We start from the raw sequence: 23,029 nt of genomic DNA, 5'->3' as shown, positions 1-23,029 counted from the left end.
TCCTGACCTGGATTACGTTTACAAACCATAAACGGCCAAGAGAGTACCTGATAAAGGAACCAAGATCTGCCTGGTGTGTCACAATATCAGATATAAGTTAAGCCTTTTAACCTCCAAATAAATTCTCTGCAGGGTGACTTTTGTTGTTATCCAGACCATAGATTCTAATTTATTCCATTGGAAGAGCCTAAGCAGCGAATCCCAGGAAGGGGCAGGCCTCTCACTTACTTCCCACTCATTTGAGACTTGGGTATACTTCCAGGTTGTCTTTCTGTCCACAGAAATATCACTTCTCTGTAGTATGCATCACAGCAACAGTCTTCAGAGAACTCAGTGTTCCCATGGTGATGATGTCACTTTATCCCAGCAACCTTCCTCAAGTTGGCTTGTACTATGGTCAGTGTGGGAAGAATCGATATACAATGTTTGTAGTTTTAATAGAGCAATAAAATGACGTGTAGAGACTGCTTTTATAAAAGAGCTCTGCAGCCATTTATCAGAGGAGAAGAAAGCAGTGATCTTTTTTTAGACAGTCAAGTGAGTATGTTTGTCTACATAATGTCAAAAAGATCCTACCTTAAAGATACCATCTCTTTGGGAAAGAAAATTATTGCTTTTCTATTTCTAGGCTTCAAGAGAAAAGATACTGCTTTGGATAAGCTGGCTCTTGGGGGAGGGACTATAAGTTAAGGAAGAAATTTAGAACTCTATTCTCCAAGTCAGAGGTCTGGGCTACTCTGGTGCAGGCAATGCCAAGGGATGCCAACTAATAAAGCTCTGCTGACAGAGACTAACAGCCCGGAGTGTGGCCTCCACCATCAGAGACCCTCAGTTCAAATCCAGAACCGTCCTCGCGCAGGCGATGTGGCTGGGGTCAAGCTACTACGTATCTTGGAGTTTACGTTTTTCTTCTCTTAAAAATGGGGTTAATACCAGTATCCACCTCCTGGGTTTGTTGTGGAGATTAAGGATAAACATTTGGCAAATGACATCTGGCACTATGTAAATGCTCAATACATATTAACTAATTTCTACAAGGTGCTAGGCCTTGTGAGAATTGACCGGGGAAGCAATAAAAACTCCCTTAAAATTTACAGTCTCCTGCAATTCTTTTCTTTCATTTTCCATATACAGCCAGCGGCTTTTCAGGGACATCAGCTAGTCTCCAGATTTTGTGATCATCTATTTTTTTCTCTTCCCACCTAACTTAGCGCCTCTAAGCCCACATTTTGGTCTTAGTAGAAATAACTGTCCCACTGGACAGGGAAGACTGCGCTAAGGCACCTTTTGTCAGAGCATTGTGCATGGATGTTGAAGAATGATGCTCCCTTTCGCTCTTGAAGCCTGAATAAAGAGGCCCAAGATAAAAAAATCTTTCGTAGCAGTGGCTGCAATAAAAATTCCAGGAACAATGAACCTGGGCACACATCTGACCTTGACAACACCGAAATTAATATTCACTGTGCGATGCCACTGACATTTATCACTGAGAAGCACCTTTAACACCCTTACACATACATGCGCGCATGGGGAAGATTGATAATCGCAAGGGGCAGAAAACCAGGCTGTCCTCTATCTCTGAGACACATCTAAAAGGCTCCCGGACTCTTGACTGAACTACCCTGAGGATTAAGTTTATTTTATTTTCAGTATTCAAAAGATAAGAAGTTTATTAACCACATGGAAGATTTAGGCGTGTTCAGAGATAGCAGCAGGAAGACAAATAGACTTCAGCAGTTAATCATCTCAGGGAAGTTGGACAATGACTTTAAGTAAATCTGAACACAGGGACACTGGTGTGCGGCTCTGCATCCAAAGAATCCTATCTGTCCTTAACTCCATCTGTCCTGCTTTTATTTTTATTTTTTTAATATACATATTTTTTATTGATTTTAGAGAAGAGAAAGGGGAGAGATAGACACATCAGTGATGGGAGAGAATCATTGATTGGCTGCCTCCTGCACGCCCCCTACTGGGGACTGAGCCCACAACCCGGGCATGTGCCCTTGACTTGAATTGAACCTGAGACCCTTCGGTCTGCAGGCTGACGCTCTATCCACTGAGCCAAACCAGCTAGGGCTGTTCTGCTTTTATTTTTATTGGTGCTATAAATTGTCAGACCAATAGGAAAAAAAAATGTCTTTGGTGTTCAAAGGCAATTGGTATTGATGTTGGGTAAATCTGCAGTAAAATAAATTAATTGCTAGGTATAAATATATTAGGTAATTCTTGCAGATAAATTTATCCACTCTATTTCAGTAACTCTGAATCTCAATTTAATATTCGATTGACAATATCAATTTAATATCACATTAGCAATATCTGATATTTTTAATGTCTTTTTGACTGCCTTCTAGTTGGGTATAAGACATAAGGGTATATATTAAATCATCACTGTCAATATAAATATTAGTGTGAGACAAAATATTCATATGTACTTTAAAATTTCTAGTAGCCACATTAAAAAGTACAAATTAAATAAATTTAATTTTAATAACATATATTTAACCAAATATATCTGAAATGTCATCTCTTCAAAACATAATCAATGTAAAAAAATTTTAATTAAATTTATTGGGGTGACATTGGCTAATAAATTATATAGATTCTACAATACATCAGCTGTTTATTTTAGTGTATATTCACCACCCCAAGTCAGACTCCTTCCATCACCGTTATTTGCTTTTTATCCCCTTGTACTTCCCTTTGGCAATCATCATACTGTTGTGTGTGTTCATGAATCTCTTTCTTTTCTTTGCTTATTTGTTAATGTGATATTTTACACTGTTTGTACTAAGCCTTTAATATCCAGTGTAGATTTTATACTGACAGCACACCTCAATTTGGGCAAGCCATATTTCAAGTGCTCAATACCAAACATTACATCTATAGGCAATGCTACCAGGATAAGTCAAGAATTCTTCAATTAGAATAGAGGAAAATTCAATATTTCTAAAGTGAGTGTAATTCAAAATTACCAAAAGAACATCCTACATAATAAAAGGTTAATATGCAAATTAACCAAACGGTGGAACAACTGGTCACTATGATGTGCACTGACCACCAGAGGGTAGACACTCAACACAGGAGCTGTCCCCTCATGGTCAGTGCTCTCCCACAGAGGGAGAGCCACTCATCCAGAAGCCGGGCTCACACTGGCGAGCGCAGAGCGGTGGCAGGAGCCTCTTCCGCCTCTGCGGAGCAGAAAGGATGTCGGGGAGCGGGCCAAGCTGTCACTCGGACATCCCACAAGGGCTCCCAGGCTGCGAGAGGGCGCAGGCTGGGCTGAGGGGACCTCCCCCCCCCCCAGTGCACGAATTTCGTGCACCAGGCCTCTAGTTAAATTATAAAGAAGAGATAGAACAAATCATATTCAAAGTGGTAAAATTAGCAAGATGTTGGCATAATCTAAAGTAAGTCAGTGATCTATTATTACATTGTTATTTGTGGTTAAATATTATATTAAATGATAAAATACTTCATTAGAAGTGGCATCAATTTTCTCTGGGAGTCCTAAACATTTTTGAGAGGAGCTTAAACTGAACTATAAGTCAACTGGCCCCCCTGAAAAATGTAAGTAATAATTATTATTAGGTAGTAGGAGAGGGTTTTGAATCAAAACAGTGGACTGAGGGTTAGGATCAAGTTAGCGATTTATAACAAGAAGTTCAAATTATGTGCCTAGCATGTTCCTCAGCACAACAGTTAGCACAACTCACTCAGACTGGATGAAGCTCAATCATGTTGGGATTTTTTAAACCTACCCTGGCATGGCTATACTTTCTTACCTAATAAGTATTTTAACTCATTAAAGAATTGTTAAAAGGCAGTTAACTTTCAACTAATTGTTTTTTTTTTTCATTTCCCTAAAATAATCAAAGCTAATCTTGGTTTGAACATGCAAGCACACACAAATGAGCTCACCCCCCCCCCACCGCCCCCCCCCCCCCACACACACTTTGTCACACTTCAGCATTGTGGTAGAAATGTTATGCTAGGCTGGAATCCCCACTCTCACACTATTATCTTTGTCCCATTTAATTTTGTCACATCTAAGGTAGGAGTTGGGTTGAGCCATATTTCTTGCTCCCAGGATATTTGACAGGTGCAGGGGATTGCTATGGCAGAAGTTGAAAGAGTTTAAGGTGATGCCACATAATTACTGCTTCAGGTTGTAGCTGTTAAAATCAGAGTCAAGGTGTTGCCATCAATGTCTGGGAGGAAGTGATTATGGGGTTTTTATCAACCGAAGGTCAAACAGTAAAAATCTGAGTGTGTGGTCAGTGTCAGTAAGAGCTCTCACTGGCAGCTTCTGCAAACTCTGTTATTCAAATGATTCCTTGGGCTCCTTGGTTCCCTTAGGGTCACCTGAGCAGTTCGTAGCCCTTAATATTCAGAAAGTGCTTCGTCCTACAGCCTACAAGCCGGCATTAGAACTTCAAAGAGAAAAAAAGGTAGAAACATATCAAATATGATTTTAAGGACTTTCGGGATGCTTCTTAATACTTCTCTGCTTGAGCAACAATCTCTGAGATTATTTTAAAATGAAAAAGTTAGCTTCATAATGAAAAGTAAATAAATATTTATTTTTATCATTATTTTTAAATTTCACAGTTTGCCTCAATATGATTACTTGTCATCTTACTTTAACAATATGTCTGATTGGTAGGTGGTATATGTACTAGTTTAAATAGTGTCCCCCCAAAAAATTTCATATGTACCCAAAAAGATCTTTGCCTTTAATAAACTAAGATGAAGTCATATTGGATTAGCATTAAACCCAATATGATAGGTGTCTTTATTAAAACAGTGGATGAGACTCATAAACAACTCTGAATTAGGACACTGGACGTAGACCTGGGGTTCCCACCCATGTACTAACCCATCCTATGATTGGCCTTAACCTCTCTGATTTCCAAGTTTATTCCTTGTAAAATTCAGTGACTTGAATCAACAATCACAAAAGTATGTGTAGATTCAACATTATTTTTCAGATAACATTTTGGCTTCTGGATGTCCTGAGTGAATGGAGGATATAAGACTGCAAGACAGGGAAAAGGGTAGTGAAAAGGGATGTTATGAGTCCAAAGGCAAACTCCTCCTTAATTCTGCAGCCTTTGCTTAAGCCTGAGCTAGGCTTCTGCCAGTAAAATTCTGATGCATCTCAGAACCATAAGGTGATTCCTACTCTGGATCATCCCTGCATAGACATCCCATTAGAATCCAATCTCCTGTTTAATGAACACAGGCAAAGTACATACCGGGAAACAAGCTGGTTCTGAGCTAATACTTATCTTGGCACTACCTTGCCCATTTTGGAATGGTTCATTCGAAAATCTTGGCAGCTGGAAGACTGGGCTGCAGATCTGAGGCCTCCTTTTGTCAATTCTCCTTTCTGTGGCGTTAGCCACATCAAATGATGTCACTGGCCTGCCGGAGGCTTTCTAAGAAGGTGACTTCTCTGTGATGAATACACCTTTGAGTGTCTTCTGTGCATGGCACTGTGCATATCCCTGCGGTGCATGCCTGAGGGGCATATATGGCACAGATGTTTTACAGTTTACAGCATGGGAATTCGCCCATGTTTTCCAACAACTACTCAGTTTAACATTATTAGAAGATAATAGCAGTTTGTGGCATTTGCTTTTAGTTTTATATTCAAAATATTGGGCATCTTATGTGAGCTCATTGTCTCACTAAATTAATAAAACCTAAATCTATTTAATACTCTAACCTAAAGTAAAAAAAAAAAAAAAGGAGTCATTGATTTGTCCCCCATAGCACTCCCCTCCCTCACTGCACACTCTCCCAGACAGCTCCTTACTCAGTATCTGACCCCAACAATGATCCCACAATTCACTCAGTTTCTGAGGCCTAAAATCATGGAGTAAATATGGCCCTTGTCTTTTCTCCCATCCCACATCCAGCAGCAAGTCTTGTCCCCGTCTTCCAAAGGTATCCCGAATTCCACCAGTTCTCAACACCTCCACAGGTCCCACCAAAACTTGAGCAACTAACAACTCTTGACTAAACCACATTCACTTTCTCTGGAGTCTCCTTGCTTCCACTTGAGAAATGAAAATTGGATCATGCCCCCGCTCCTGTGTAGATGCCGCTGCACGGAGAATTGAATCAATGTTTCTTAGCATGGGTTGAAGGTTTTTCACAGCTGGGCCCTGCTGCCTGCTCACTCATGTTTCCACTCTGCCTCTTCCCCCATCTCCTGGGTCTTGGCTCTTGCTATTTGCTCTGTCTGAAATGTCTCTGCCCAAGATCTTTGTTGGCATGCCTCCCAAATTCACTTAGAGATCCCCTTAAATGGCCTCCTTCATACTTTCCTGCTTTTCCCTTGTGCAGTCACCTCTATCCTCCTCATTCCATATCCCCTGTAGCTGCTCTATTCTTCTGCATCATTTATTTTTGTTTACTGTACCTCTCTATCACTAGAATATAACCCCCTTGAGGATAAATACTTTGTCTTTATTTACGGCTAGGTTCCCAGTGCTGAGAAATACAGGATAGCCCAGTGGGGAAACAAGGGCTATTTGTTGAATGAATGAATGACAAGGTAAGGCTCAAAATTTGGAAAGTGAAAGGTGAACTTATGCAGACTAACATATTGACCTATCTGGTGAATTAGCCAAAGGAGGCTTTCTGCTCTTAGAAATCTTAAAGTAGAATAGAAGAGCATTATGAAATAGCCTAAAGAAGGAGAAAGTTTCAAACACATGAAAAACACAGAGACAGAAATGAACAAATTATCTGCAGTGTTAAGGAACAACACAATTGCATGAGAAATAATTAGAATCCAGCGATGGAGGAATGAACAATTATAGGAGCTAGCATTTATTGAGGGCTGATAATGTACTAGAGAATACGCTAAGTATTTTACAGTATTTACCTCATTTAATCATCAGAATAAGCAGTTGAGAGTGTACTGTTGTGTCCCATTTTACAGATTTTCTCTTAGGCTTTACAACATCCCTGAAAGATAACTCCATTTTACATAGGACAACACTGTGAGTTAGCAAAGCCAACTTATCCCAGCTAGCAGGTAAGTGAAAGAGGCAGAATTCAAATGCAGCTTGACTTCTGAGTCATTGTTGTGAATCCCCTTTCACTCTCCTTTCATTTGGAAGGTCTGGAAAACTGATTATGAGTGTAGGTAAGGTGGTAAGGGACAGGTCACTTGCATTGACCATGTCACCATGTTCTACGAGTTCCACCATTTGACATATAGTTGATAAAAACCCCATTATCATTTCCTTTCAGACAATGATGGCAACCTCTGGACTCAGATTTCAAGAACTATGATCTGAAGCAGTAATTGTGTATTATCAACTTAAAGTCTTTCAATTTCAACCCAGGGCAATACCCTGAACCTGTCCAGTGTTCTGTATTCTGAAATTCTGACCCAACTCAATGGCTATATTAGATGTGATCTGGGTTTCCCAAGGTGGGAAGATTGGGTTGAGAGAGAGAAGAGTTTTCATAGAATAGGGAACATTATGTACTTATCTCCCTAGGTATCTTCCTACTAAACAGACTTAATACCTTTATTAAAACAATATAATGATGGAGGAACATTGAAGTTAGAGGACAATAATTAAAATCACATTATTGTCCTTTTGTGTAGCACATGAGATTTACTATATGTGGCAGCATGCAGAATATAATCTGCAGTTAAAAGAATCCATAAGATAATGACATGAGTTTTACTTAATTTTTGTTGGGTATTACATTAGGTTAGTCAACTATAAATTTCTTGATGTGATAGTTCAAAAATACACTATCATATTTCATAGTAAAACATAAAAATTAACTGTCATATTTCATACTAAAACATATAACTACCCTGTACTCCTAACTTTAGGTTAAAATAAACAGAAAATCAATTTGATTCAGAACAATTTATCTTCCCGATATTTTCATCAAATATTTCATTCCTAATTTCCTTGACATTATCCTGCCCACCTTATTTTACTTTCTATCTCGTACAGCTTATAGAAGCCTTGACACTCAGTAGGTGTTCAGTAAATGCCTATGGGGTGCATAGGTAAAAAAGGGCTCTCATGATGAGAGAATGCATAAATACATATGTGATCAAAATGCCCTTTCCCCTCCTGTCTTTATTCACCAGTCACCTTCACCAGCTTCCCGTAAAGTCAGATGTAGCTGAGAGTGACACAGGAAAGATCAGCTCAGCTCTGCTGTTTTGTCTTTGGAGAAGAGTTTGACTTGGCTGCCCCGCTGGATGATAATATCCCTGAAGATGCTCATGCTCTCTTTTGCTCTAATTCAGTTTAGCAAGTAACCTACTTTCATTTTTATAGGGTATAATCAAAGTAGGCATTTAAACCCAAACAAAACTACTTCTAGGACCTCTATATCCCTGGATAGATAGCCATATTTCCCCCAAACTTCCCATTATTATGACACTTTCATGTCCTCTTTCTTTGTACTACCTGTTATCAGTGAGAAATACTTAGTTTTTTTTTCCTTTCTTTTAAAAAATATTGAATTTATTGGGGTGACACTGGTTAATGAAATAACACAGGTTTCAAGTGCATTAGCTTTTTTTACTATCTATTTCTCACCAAGCAGGCAGCTGCTCTGGGTGTTTGGTGTACCCCTGGAAGAAGCCTGAATTATGCTTGGTGCTCAGAAGAAATGAGAATAACAGTGAGACAGTAGAAACTGAGGGAACTGAACTTATGCTGTTCCACTACTTAATTCAAGCAACACGTGATCTTTGTCCTTCATCTTCGTGATTTGAAAGATCCTTTCTCTTTTTTTTTTAACTAGAAAAATATCTAAGGAACTTTGCCTAACTAACCAGAGGATATGTTCAGACCCAGATTATCTGGTCTTTTTAAGAATAAATATTTTATATTAATTCAATGAATAACACACTTTTCAATATCCTCAGGGGGCTCATCTGTTAAGTATGTTTCAGTGAGTTCTACTTAAAGTAGTTTCCTGGAGAGTCAGGACATTATTTGACTGTTTTATTCCCTCATTCACTAGTCCAGTGTCTGGAGCATTTCTGTCCAATAGGACTTTCTACAATGATGGACCCCTTCCCTGAGCTGTACTATATGGTAGGCAAGAGTCACATATGAACATCTGAAATGTGCCTAAGATTAAAGAATTGAAATTTTAGTTTTCTACCTACTTAAATTTTAAGTGCTGTTTAACAGATGAAATGCCTCTAGCATGCTTGAGATATTAAATTTTAAATTTAATTTTATTTCTGCACATTTAAATTTAAATAAATAAATGTGGCTTGTTAGTCCAAAACTTAGGTGGAATGTCAGTGCTTATCTTTATTTCTTTCTACTATCAACCTAAAGCAGCCGTGGGCAAACTACGGCCCATGGGCCGGATCTGGTCCGTTTGAAATGAATAAAACTGAAAAAAAAAAAAAAGACCGTACCCTTTTATGTAATGATGTTCACTTTGAATTTATATTAGTTCACACAAACACTCCATCCATGCTTTTGTTCCGGCCCTCCGGTCCAGTTTAAGAACCCATTGTGGCCCTCGAGTCAAAAAGTTTGCCCACCCCTGTCCTAAAGCCATGTACCAAACAACTGGACCATTGTTGGCTGGTTCACGGTCAACTTTGCTACCATAGTCACCCCAAATATTCACTCAAATCTTCAGGCAGTATAGCTAATAACTGGAAATCAGCTCAAGTGATTAAAAAGTGAGCTGGACAGAACTGTAATTTACTTGATTTGCTTAATTTATAGAATCATGATAAAATAAGTATAAATGATATTTAGTATCTCGGCCACACATTAAGTACAGATCAGATTCTACCTGCATCTTTTAACCAACCAGCTAATCATAAAAAGGCAATGCTGTGATACATTTTATGGGACAGAATGTTTTCTGATCACAAGACTTCCACATGTAGTTAGGGATGTAAAGATGTGCATTAGGTAACATTAGAATACAACCCAGTCTATAATAGCCTGCTAAATTATAGGGAGGGGATAATTAGGGGCAAAGTAATAAACATATATAAGTGGCTTATTATACTAGTATAGCAATCAAGCCAGTTCCAAACTGTCAATAGGTATTATATTAGCGTTTTTACCTTGGTGATTAGCCTGCTGAGTCACCACTATGTTTGCAAGTGCAGGACAGTTGGAATTAAATTTCAATCAACCTTGTTAGGGGCAGGGAACTTCTACTGAGTGCCTACTAGATGCAGCTAAGACTCAGAGGCTTCCCATGTCATCCCATCTCATGTCCACCTCCTGGGAGGAGGAGGAGGAGGAGGAGGAGGAGGAGGAGGAGGAGGAGGAGGAGGAGGAGGAGGAGGAGGAGGAGGAGGAGGGGGAGAAGGAGTAAATAACATCTCCAATATGAAGTTGAGAAAACTGGGGCCTCAAGGATTAAGCAACTTGCCCTAAGATACAAGTAGTACATTTTGGAGTCATAATATTCAAAGATGGCTTACTTCTCCCCATAACCACCATAGAGCCCTGTTAGAATTGGCAAAAAAAATAATCCAAGGCAAGAGGAGCCAAGTAAACATGTCCATTCCTCTAGCTAATGCGCTCTAAAGCCATATGACTTAGGGGGCTGGCTTTCACGTATCTTTTCAGTGTAAAGAACAGAATGGACTAAGAATATTACTTACAACTTGGAAATATAAAAAGGTTTTGTGGATAATTGGGTTGTGGCCGAGCAAATAGGCTTCCCATTCTAACTCAAGCCTCCAGCCAGCATGTGGCCCATTTTTACATCGTTCATGATAACACTGCCGTAACAGCATCTTAAAGGACCCAGCATAATAATTCAAAAATTCTCCACATGTGGTATGAAAAGATTAGACAAGTCTTAAGCAGGCAGGGACTTAAATCCTGCTGATAATACACTGGAGAAATTATATGCCATAAAGGCAGGGGAGGGAGCAAGGGTTTAGCAAAAGGAAGATAGAATCAGGGGACACAAACCTTTCTATAAATCAAGCCGTTCTATTCTGGGTGATTATTTCATAAACTGGGTCTTGGGCTGTTGATCTCTTTAAATGATTATTACAAAATGCATGCGCTTTTGGAAAGAGTCACTGGCTGATTTGTATTTCAGACATATTTTCCATCAGTATTTATTTATTGAGAATATGGTTTTCATAATAGAGTTGATACTTTCAAATAATATGGAAAACTTGAATTCAATTTGTATAAAAGCTATGCAATTTTAGTGTAGCATTACCACATCATATTGGGGAAAACAGTGATAAAAGGAGCTACCAAATGCACACCCAGACGAGAGCCATTTTCAAAAGATAAGATCATTTTGTCAGGGAGAGAAATAATGATGGAAATGTGCACCCATTCCTCTTGCCTCTAAATTCTGTTATTCTTGTTAAATAACAAAATCAGCCTTTTCACTTCTTCTAAAAACACAGAAAGAATTTGGGAGAGTTCTAGAAAGAGGAGGGAGGGGAATATAGAGAAAGAAGGAGGGAGAAGGAGGAGAAGAAAAAAGGAGAAGAGGAGAAGGGAGGGGCCAATAGGAAGTGAACACTGGGTCTCTAGAATGTTCCATCCCCATCAGCAATTGGTGCAGAATTGAGCAAGCTTGGAGAAAATGAAGCGTTCCTTAAGCTGGGAATATTTTTTAAATCACCAAAATGGCACTTTGTGTTAACAACAGAAGATAAAATACACATGCAATACCTATTAATCATGACCACATAATTTATTTATCCTAACGTCTGTCATAAGACAGCAAGAGAGCTGCACAGTACTCTTACTCAACATGAACTGAAGGAGCTGGCTAACTGTTTGAAGGTGTAAAGGATATTCTAATGTGCTGTTTTGGCAGAATTGTTCCTATCTACCTGTTTACTCAGCAAGAGAAGAATTTTCCAATGGCAATTCTCACTGAAGTAGAATCAGGTCACCGTGCAAATGAACAATGGCTGTAAAGGAAAGAATTCTTACTCCATCCACAGTGGTATGGACAGAGATGATTTAATAACACAATGCTGGGGTGAAAGGCCAAAATATAGTGAGCATTCTAAGGCCATTTTCACTGTCCTTAATGAAAAAAATCCAAGGCTCCTTCGTGCTTCTAAAGCAGGATGCTCCATTTTCATTTTCTGGCGGAAAGATAACTTACATCAGACAACACTACCAATGAGCCCCGTATTTTATTCAGCCAGGCAGGTAGTTTCTATGTTGTGCCTTATCATCATTTATGCTAATTTTTAAGCAAAGTAAATGCTGACAGAGACCAGCGCCCAGTGGAGTCCTCTGCACAGATTCTCACACTGCGTTTTAAATGAGGAGGAATGGATGATATACCATGAGTGCGGCAGCTGTAATAAAGTGATTATTAGAGGAGGTGGGCATGATGTGATTTAGGCGTAAAAAAGGAATAAGATACTATGCCTCAGCCATCACAGGTAATGGGCCCACAGCTATTCTATGCCTCAGTTGGTAATATTTCATTTAACAACTTCTTACAAGATTCCTTACTTTAGTTGTTTTGTTACATATTTAGAATATTTGCTCCCCCAAGAAGCTGCTGATAGCCATTAGTGCTGTTGCTTCATTACATACATATGTGTGTGTGTGTTTTAATGTGCCTCAGACAGCATGGAACCGTATTAGGAACATACTAGATGTTCATTAATGTAATTATAATGATGTATGTCATTGTTTGTCTTTTATAAAGCTAAATGTGATACAAATAATCACTGACTGATTTTTTTTAAAATTAAGAATACAAAAAATGGCAGAAAAATATTATATCCTGAGTAAAGTTTTTTAATGAAATAAAGCATTAAAATTAGTCACTGCCAAAACAGAAAATATTTTCTTGTCCTTTGTCGTGGAAATTTGGCATAAAAAGTGAGTTTAAAAAAAAATAACAACACACCACTGTTAACTGATTTCCTAAACTGGATACTTAGAAACTGGTACTTACAGAGGAACAAATAACGTTGCTCAGTATTAGAAAGCGAGGCTGACTACCTAGGATTTTTATCAGAAATGTAATCATGGCCAGTCAGCCCTAAAAGTGTACTGAAACCATTCTAGGCATACCATTATGGATTAGGAAGTAAAGAATTCAGAGAAACTGGGTCTTTTGAAATGAAAATGCTTTTAAGTTCTACCACTAGAAAACTAGACACAATTTTTCTTTAGAGAATTTTTGATGGGTTTTTAAACAGTCTCTCTGTAGACAACATGGCATACACCATTTTTGAAAATGGATATTTTGACCTAATTCTTTTTATTTAACTTTATAGATTAAAAAGAGCAAATATTTATAGAAGTTAAGGATTCCATATAGTATATGATTTATAAAGAGTAACTCAATAAAGAAATTGATGACACAAATAGTATGTTACCAGAGACACCGTGAAGTGGAAATGGACATTACCTAGTGATTTAAATCCAAACAGCCGGCAGAACAAAGCATTCTTAAGAACAGAAACCTGGGAGTGGGACCACCTTTATGGGCACATGACCAGAGAAATTTCATGAGGACCTGAGCTCAGAGGGACCATGCCTGGAGTGTGATTCCATGTCTTGCTGCAGCTGCTTAGTCCTGCAAATTACTTAAAAGAGTTCTATCTGCAACTCTGCATTCCCTAAGGATTGTCTGCAACCTTACATCATTAAGGCTTTAAAGATGCTACCTGAAGTTTTATTTCTGTGACGCAAATATTTCTAAGACTTGTGCTGCTGGCCCACCCCTCTCCCACCCCCCAACTTGGTATCATCTTGTCTTTGTAGCGGTCACCAAGTGGAAGAAAGAATGGAGATGCTGCCAAATGTAGACCATGAGACCAGCACCCAGACGATATATCTGAGCGCACCTGCTCTCTCTTCTTCAACATCTTAAGTTTTAAATAAAATAAGGCTGGCGAACTGCTCATCAGTCATCAATCTTTTCAAAATGACATTAGAAATTTAGTAGAGATCAACATTTTGTAAGATCAGAAGTATTTTTCAAAGGTACAGCTTGGGGGCTGTTCCTTCACAAAGGGAGAGATCACTGCATGATAAGGTGGCCAAAGAACACGGAGCTACCTCACTCTGTGATCACGCAGCTCAGTAGAGTGGTTTGTTCGCAGACAGTGCGATTGCACAATAGGGACCATCTCTATACATTTCTTGAGTCTCGGTTCCCTCTTGGAAGCTTCTTGAGGGCACTGGGTGCATGTTTAAGTTCTTTACTAAGTCCCTGCATTTAGAAGTCCTATGCCATCATTGTTTTACCTTTGATGCTCCATTCTCATAGACAAACTTGGGAAATCTGAAAAAAATCAGTGGAGGAGGCTGAAACCCCATATTGACCATGAAGTGCTGGCAGGTAGGGTAAGTCATTCACTCACGTAGGAAGTAAATCCATAGACTGTATGGAAGGATTAGGCTTTTGTAGTTGTTAAGTTGCCAGTAAGGAGACATGACCCAAGTGGGGAGGCCATTTTGATAACAGTGATCTTACCTTTAAAAATCCTTGAGTTAAATACATTGCTTCAAACATCTTCCTTCCATTTCCTCAAGAAATTTCTATGAAAGTATTCAAGGATATGGCTGGAGGAGATAAACACTTTCTAAATGCCACCCTTCCCCTTCGTACTCACACTCAGGCTGAGTGGCCACTTTGATGGGTTGCGAACTCTCCCCCGGGCCCCACTCATTGTAGGCCACCACGCGGAAGGTGTACATGGCTTCTGGCTTCAGGTTCCCCACGGTGAGCTGAAGGGACCCAGGCTGGGTCGTATTCAATGCTCGTTCCCTGGGAAATCAAAGTTATAGGGAAAGATTAATCCAACACCCCTACTTTAGCCCAAACCTTACTTAATGTTCAAGAGTAGTGAGGTAGAGAAAAGGTTGCTTCCTTATTTAATGTTGACTCTGGGACATAATCCAAGACCTCTGAGACTTACTATGGGAAACAAACTGAGGGCCTACAAACAGATGTTGCAGGGTGACTGGGGATTTCGAGTTTGTGCCATTTCCACGAAACTTGCATATTAAAGTATTTTCCCTTTGACACTTTATAAATTTGAATTTAAACCTTACGACACAGAGCTATTAAAGTAAGAAGAAACATCTGGAATGCATTTCATAAGCCTCCAGCTAATGACAGAAAATCAAGGTTTCAATTATTTCACAAATCAATCTTTGCCAGTAATGCCCACAAATGCATTTCTGCATTTCCTTTCATTGTACACAAGGAAAAGGCAGAGGCTAAGTGTTGACGTGTGTGGAGCATGAGCTCCTGTGGTTATGTGAAGAGCAATTAGTAAATGGAAGTGGGTCCCCTTCTGTGCACAAACAACAACACGTCTCCTTGCCTTGCTCTTCAAGCACCACCTACAGGTGTCCAACTCATTTCCCAATTAAAACTTCCTCAATGGTTCCCAACAAATGAATCAATCTGCTGATCAGGCTGGGATTCATATATGTGTGTGTGTGTATAGGTATATATATATTTTGAGAGAAAACAAACCCTATGGACCTGTGCTGATATGTGAGAAACAAGAACTACTAAACTACTCTTTAAAGACACACATGATTTTAGACCTTTATACCCTCATTGGCTTCATCTACTTGATTGACTGGGTGAAGAGGGAAATCCTTCTAACCTACTCAACTGTTTCTTAACGTTTCTATTTATAGATACTATCTCTTACCTCTCAGTGGAATTATAGGCAGGTTTTAATTTTGCCATTTGGTTTTATTTGGTTTTGGGAGATATGGAGAATGAAACTTATTATGTTTTTCTGCCAGAGTAAATTAGGCTTCTAAAAAGAGAAAGACAAAGTTTGAAGGGAATGAGTGGTGACTCCTGGGCATATATATTAACTCTAAAATCACTTTGACAGACACAGCAGAGACTGGCTGGCTCATCCTCAACCCATTTCTTCTTCATGTGCTGGACTCTACTTCCCAGCCCCCCTGAAGTCTAAATGAGGCCAAGTGACTGAGTCTAACAAATGGGTTTAAGTGTGTGTGATGTGTGCTGACTGTAAGGCTAGCCTAGAAAAACTACACATACAGGATGGGGCAAAAGTAGGTTTACAATTGTTCATATGGGGATTAATACAATAATTAGTCAATAATAATCTATAATAAAAAACATAATATGCTAATTAGACTGGACAGCGAATGACCTCTGGACATCATTCCGGACATCCTTCCAGATGAAGCCACCGTGGTGGGGACCGAGGCTGAGGTGGTTAGGGGTGATCAGGCAGGTAGGCGAGCAGTTAGGGGTGGTCAGGCAGGCATGCTGTGTGGTTAGGGGTGATCAGGCAGGCAGGCAGAGTGATTAGGGGTGATCAGGGAGGCAGATGAGCAGTTAGGGGCAATCAGGCAGGCAGACAAGCAGTTAGGGGTGATCAGGCAGGCAGGCAGAGGGGTTAGGGGCGATCAGGTAGGCAGGTGAATGGTTACGGGTGATCAGGCAGGCAGGCAAGCAGAGTGGTTAAGGGCAGTGAGGCAGGCAGGCAAGTGATTAGGGGTGATCAGGCAGGCAGGCAGGTGAGCGGTTAGGAACCAGCAGTCCCGGATCATGAGAGGGATGTCCGACTGCCGGTGTAGGCCCGATCCTGTGTGGGATCGGGCCGGCAGTCGGACATCCCCCGAGGGGTCCCCGATTGCAAGAGGGTTCAGGCCGGGCTGAGTCCCCTTTCCTCCCCTGTGCATGTATTTCATGAACCAGGCCTCTAGTACGAGAGTAAACTGTGTTTCACATGCAACTGTAAACCTACTTTTGCCCTCCCCTGTATGGCTTCTTTCATGTTCTCTTCCTACAGCTATGGGCTTGAGGCAGGTAAGCATGGTGAGCTGGAAAGCCATATACTAATAATGGAGGAAGCAAAGTTTGCATGAATTCTGGAGAAGAGCTGGGAGAAGAACTGTCTTCACTCATGAAAATCCTTTTTCTATTTTATAGAACCAAAAAGTTTTGAGCTATTATTTGTTAGAGCAGTTAGCATTATTTTATCCAGTACTGCTAGTACACTAAAATATGCACTCTGGGTCATTACCAGGGATTATGGGGAGGGAGGAATGATGAGTACAAAGTTTCAATTGGGGGAGGTGATAACGTTCTGGAGATATAGGGTGGTAATCGTTGCACAAAAATGTGATTGAACTTAATGCCACAGAACTCTCTACTGAAAATCATTAAAACTATAAACGTTACGTCATGTAGACTTTACCACAAAGGAAACACACACACACACACACACACACACACATCTTGTATGAATTTGGGTATAGCCCAGGGGTGGGCAAACTTTTTGACTCGAGGGCCACAATGGGTTCTTAAACTGGACCAGAGGGCCAGAACAAAAGCATGGATGGAGTGTTTGTGTGAACTAATATAAATTCAAAGTAAACATCATTACATAAAAGGGTACGGTCTTTTTTTTCAATAGTTTTATTCATTTCAAATGGGCCGGATCCAGCCCGCGGGCCGTCGTTTGCCCATGGCTGGTCTAGCCCAAGGTTTAGATATTTCTTTTTTTTTTCCTTTTTTAAAAATAGTTGTGTGTGTGTGTTTTTTTAATTTTTAGAGAGAGAGGAAGGGAGAGGGAGAGAGAGAGAGAGAGAGAGAGAGAGAGAGAGAGAGAGAGAGAGAAGCATCAATCAGTTGCCTCCTGAACACCTCCTACTGGGCATCTAGCCCACAACCCAGGCATGTGCCCTGACTGGGAATCAAACCGGCAACATCTCGGACAACCAACTGATCCACACTGGCCAGGACTATATATTTCTTTAGGAGTGCTGTGTTAAGTTGCTTCAAGGATGAATTGTGACATAGTTGGGGAGGGCTTGTGACTGTGTGGGATTCAATATTACTCTAAAGTAGGTAAGAGTAAAATCATGAGATCATGGTTCATGTGTCACATGTCACACTGCTCTCTTTTGCCAGACCAAAATTATTTAGGACAATACGTTTCTTTGTAAAAGGAAATCCTCCCAATCAGATTGTATGCCTTGTGGATGTGAATTTTTGCATCTTATTTATTTTATTTTAGTGGAATAAATTTTATATACATTGTCTAATATAGCCCTTTTATATAGACAGAGTGTTTTTTTTTTACTGTGATTTTAGAGATGCGATGAATTAGTCTATGATCTATTGTGGGTCATTTCCTTTTGTCTAGACCTTCCCACAACATAGTTGTCATTGAAGGTCAGATTTTCATACCTAACTTCTTGGATATCTATAAGAAAAGATGGCTTTCAGAATTGACTTTATTTTCATAACTACTAAATAATTTAGATGAAATAGCTGTGTTCTGGGACGTGCTGGCAAAACCCTTTCAACAGGCAGTTTTCAAAGGAAAAAGAAGAGGCAAAAAAATTTGGGTATGTGCAGTAAAAATGCCCACGATCATAGAAGGAAAACATCACTCACACACAAAGGAGGATACCGGACTTCATGACAATGAAGGGAGTGTTAGGTGTCCTCCATCTCCAGCAGCCTCTCACCATATCCCAAATTAACAATAGTCATGAGAAAAATGACACTCACTCATACGGACAACTGATCCTCTCTCAATGTTACATAAAGCGTGAACAAAGGGTCTTTAGAAAATACTTCTTTGGGAGAGATCTGTAAGAATACAATGTAAGCCAATATAATCTGCTTTAGAGAAACATGGCTTCAGAGACAACTCCACGGGCCCTCCTCTAACCATAGGCTGTTCCTGCCCTAGATTGTCCACTAGTTTCTTCAATGTGGGCTCTTAATTTTAAATAATGATTTAACTACATGTGTCTTTTTCTTTCAGAACTCTACTTATCATATCAAAATGGGGTAGCAGCAAAATACTATGTAGACTGCGGAGTGGATTCAGGAGTCTTAATCGGGGTTTGTTGGGCTTCCTCATGAACTTATCTGAGCCTCAGATTGCTCGGATGCTAATTGTTGCCATAAAAATATTTTCCTTAGAGAGTTTCTAAAGAATTAATGCAAACCACCTCAAGTAGTAGGAGGGGTGCCTGGTACTCCCTCTGGCGTGTTCTCTATATGGTAGTCAGTGCTGTCATTTTTATTATTACTACAAAACACAACCATAACCTCAGAAAAAAAGAAGTGCTCTTGAGTCCAAGAAGAGAACTTTTCCACGAAGTATTCAGATATAGGACTATGAGGAAATAAATTAATAAGAGATACAATCATCATTTTAAAAAAGAAAAATAGACTTAACTGAGCTATGGGCCTGCCCCCATTTTTTTAAAATGTTCTGTCAGATAAATTCTGCTTGCAGAGATAAGTTAAATTTTTTTTAAAAAAGTGGTCATAGATATTGAACAGGTTCCAATAATGAAAATAGTAATATTTTTAAAAGTGGAGGTTTTGTTGACAGCAACCGAGTAGCTTGTTCTCAGAGTTCCACCACATAGCGGACACCCTGTCCTATGTGATGTCCGCACTAGTGTCAGGGTTTGCTGCCAGGCTGCTCTGATGCCTCCTCAGGTCCTACTGGAGGAACATCAAACGCTAACAAGATACCAATGCATTCTGGGAAAATGGCACCTGCTGCCACCTGGCCTTTCCCAGAGTTGCCCAGTTACCAGCCCAGAAGATTCACAGGAGGCACCTGATCCCCCGTCAGGCTTTCATATCTGAAAGCAAAACCTCGCAAGACATTTCCCTACAAGAAAGTACAACCTGAGTTTGGGAAGGCAGCTCAATCCAGCCCCACACAGGCCAGTGCCAGCCCCTGAAGTGGTTACACATACTAGTAACATGCACATCTATGCAGCGAGGCATTAGGTTTCCCTGCTCCTCCAGGCCAGGCCTCCCTATAAATGGGCAGATAAGCGAGGAGGTTCTGAAGAACAAAGTACAGGAGATGTTAAGACTTTGCCCAATTACTGTGTTTGCGTGTCCTGCCTGTCACTGTCATTGCCCTGACAGCTCCTGGCTTTGCCGCTTCTCAGGATGTTCTCTCCGATGGCTCTGAAAACGTGATGACCCTTCAAATCCGCAGAGCTCAGGGTCATGGTGTCTACTGTCAGACAAAACTTCATTATCCTACTCCTTCCCCCAACTCAGAGTTAGCCGTGTGGGGTTCAGGAAAGTTCAAGGTAAATTGACTGAAGTACAGGGAGTAGGTCACCTGAGCTCTCTAGAATCCCTTCACATGAAATTCATTCCTTGAAAATCCACAGAGTGTAAGTACACAACTTGGTCCCCTTCTGCTGGCTGAAATGCTGCAGGCAGCGTGCCCGCTGGCACCTGTACACCAAGACCAAGGGGAGGCCATCTGCAAGCACTTCTGTCCAGTGCTGAGCGCTGGGGGTCACATGGCTGACGCTCCTTGGGAAAGAACTGCTGTGTTCTAAAAGCACAAGCTGTGACCCAGTCACAGTATCGCTGCTGCTTTTCTGAGCTCAGCCCGTAAGTCCTGACCCTTGGAAGTCACGAGTGACACAGGTAGCAGGGAATGTAAACTTGCATAAGTTGCGTGGAGACCTGACCCAAGTTGGGCTCCAGTCTCCTGTGCCCGGAACCAGCCCTGCTCTGGCTTGTGCTCACAACGCATTGCATTAGGACAGCTGTTCCTAGTGCTTCTTCACTGATTTCCCAGTTCTTCCTATCTTCCATTGACAGAGATTCTCTTCTAACATACACACTCGGTTGACTCCATGCCCTCACCTTGAGCATATTAATTACCATCATCCTATGGTTAACACAACCTCAGCTCCTTGGGACAAGAGCCAAAGACCTTCAAGCCGTGGGCTGACCTTTTCACACTCACAGGCAGTCACCAAGCCTCGCCACACCAGATCGCATCCTCGCTCCTCTGTCCTTTGTCATCCTGTCTGGCATCAGTTTTGTTCTGTTTCATTCTGACTGTCCTGGAGTTCCTTCTCCTGACTCGCAGTTCTTCTTGGGTTTGGGTTTGGCAAAAGCTTGTTCATTCTTCAAATCCAATTCAAATGATATCTCCTGGCCGTTGGGTCCTACCATTATGCCCTCTGACTCTAGCGCATTGAGCATCCTCTCCTTTGTGCTATTGCTGCTATTGGTTTGTACGTCTACTCTAGCACATTTCCCATTGCTTTATTAGACACGTCTGTCTCCTTGACTCAATGGTGAACTATTTTAGAAGAGAAGCCATATTCCATTTGTATTTTATTGACACTCAGCATATAGACCCACTGAGTCTAAAGAATGGCAATGTTGCTGGTGTTCGCAATTTTTTAATTGAATGCATATATAAATGGGAAAATTTTAACAGAAGAATTGCCAGGTATCCCCACAGCGTGTGATCGCATAAATGCTCACAGAGCTGGATTCTATCCACGTTCCATCCTAACTTAGTCCCACGGGTGGCCTTGGCATGCCCATCGCCTTCACTTTCATTATGTGAAAACTGAGAGCGTGGGATCTACTGAAAGAAGTCTTTCCAATCGAATACCCTTCATGGGCAGAGAAAGTCACCCGCGTGCTTTTGGTTTTGTTTTTAGCTGAATCCAGCACTTCTGTATGTACATTTCAGAAGTAAACAGAGATTAGAGATTAAGCATGATGCTGCTTTTAGTGGGTCATTTGTAACATGTCTCTAGCACACATTCTAAATAAACACATGCTGTCTTGCCTAAGTGGACCAGGGTGTTCACACGTTACAGCTGTGAGGTGAGCAACAAATGCTGCCTTGATGCAGAAGATGCCTAATTAGTTGCTTCAAGGGACAAGGATTCTATTTTGTCCCTTTGTAAGGAAGGAACTCTGTTACTTTTAATGGAGAGACTTTTAACATCTTCTCTGTATTTGCTCCACTTTCATTTGTATTTCCTTAGTGAGAGAAAGAATGGTGCAATGATGAGAAGATTTCAAAACTGAAATACAGAGTTTGCTAGAACAGGGAGCGTTTTTCAAGCTTTTTCATCTCACAGCACATGTAAGCTAATTACTAACAGGTGGTGGCACACCGACACATACATTTTTTGCTGACCTGACAAAAAATAGGTATGCTTTTGGTTTATTCACACCGATGACTATGGTGTTGGCTGTTGTCATTTCGTCATTAGACAATCCAAGGAAAACGAGGTCAGGTACTGCACGTTTTAAAAATCCTTGCGGCACAGCAGCTGAAAATCACTGGAACAGGAAACAGGCTTCAAAGTGACAGTGGCAATGAAAGTGACAGCCACCCAAATGTCACCCCAGACGCACCCTTTGCAGCCGATGCTGTCATGAAGAGGAGGAAGGTTCAGAGGTGAGTTGCCACAGACAAAGACCGTGGGGGATGGAGAGCACCCTGGTCAGAGGTATTGCCGCTGCACCCAGGTTAAAAACTGTTATTTTTTCTAAGCAGGCTGAGAAGCAGGCTTTTAAACATTTTGTTTCCATATAACCTCTGTTTCAGCATCTAGTAAACTTCTAAGAGACTAGTCTCATAATAACTACTGCCACAACAAATAAGAAGTTCTTTCCTGGAAAAAAGTTTTGGGTTAAAATTATTTACTCTGTTGGATTTTGGCCAATGTCCCTATAATAAATCTGACTCACTCTGGGTGATCTTCTAGTTCTGCGTTGTTGGTTTTTTTGTGGGGGAGGGGGATGGGAGGGAATCTTATCTTTCTCCATTGCAGTTATCATCGATGTGTAGACACATTCCTGGTCTATATATCAGGCCTGGACTTCTCCTCTGAGCTCCAGGGGCCTATTTTCTGGGACCTGCTTGACAGTCCCCCTTGAATATTGTAAAGGCGTGTCAAACCAACAAGCCTGAAACAGAACTGATGCCCTTTCTTCCCAAACCTGGACCTTTCCAGCATCCTTATCTCACTCAGCACATTGGCCCACCATCCACCCATTTACAGGAGCCAGAGACCTAGGAGTTATCTTGAAAAATCTCCTTTCCTTTACTGAGAATGCCCGAGCCATCACCTGGTCCTTTCAGTTTTGTTACCTAAATATCTCCAGAATTTGTTACCCGCTCCCTCTCCACCCTGACCCCCTTAATCTGACCCAGCATCCTCTCCATCCTAGACTCCTGCAAAGCCTGCCCAAT

The 23,029-nt window shown here is 40.7% G+C and overlaps 1 protein-coding gene across 1 annotated transcript in view; it reads right to left on the bottom strand.

The window, feature by feature from the left end:
- Positions 1–23,029, bottom strand: part of DCC (DCC netrin 1 receptor) — a gene marked incomplete at both ends in the record, with an annotated part of 936,944 nt that overhangs the window by 236,691 nt on the left and 677,224 nt on the right. Inside the window, one exon of the mRNA XM_081097320.1 lies at positions 14,621–14,775. Coding sequence (XP_080953446.1) covers positions 14,621–14,775 — 155 coding nt within the window. The remainder of the gene's footprint in view (positions 1–14,620; positions 14,776–23,029) is intronic.

Source organism: Myotis nattereri, assembly GCF_964212035.1.
Source record: "Myotis nattereri genome assembly, chromosome: 8".
Taxonomy (NCBI): domain Eukaryota; kingdom Metazoa; phylum Chordata; class Mammalia; order Chiroptera; family Vespertilionidae; genus Myotis; species Myotis nattereri.
The sequence above is the reverse complement of the archived record's forward strand: the minus strand, read 5'-3'. Positions and strand labels throughout refer to the sequence as shown.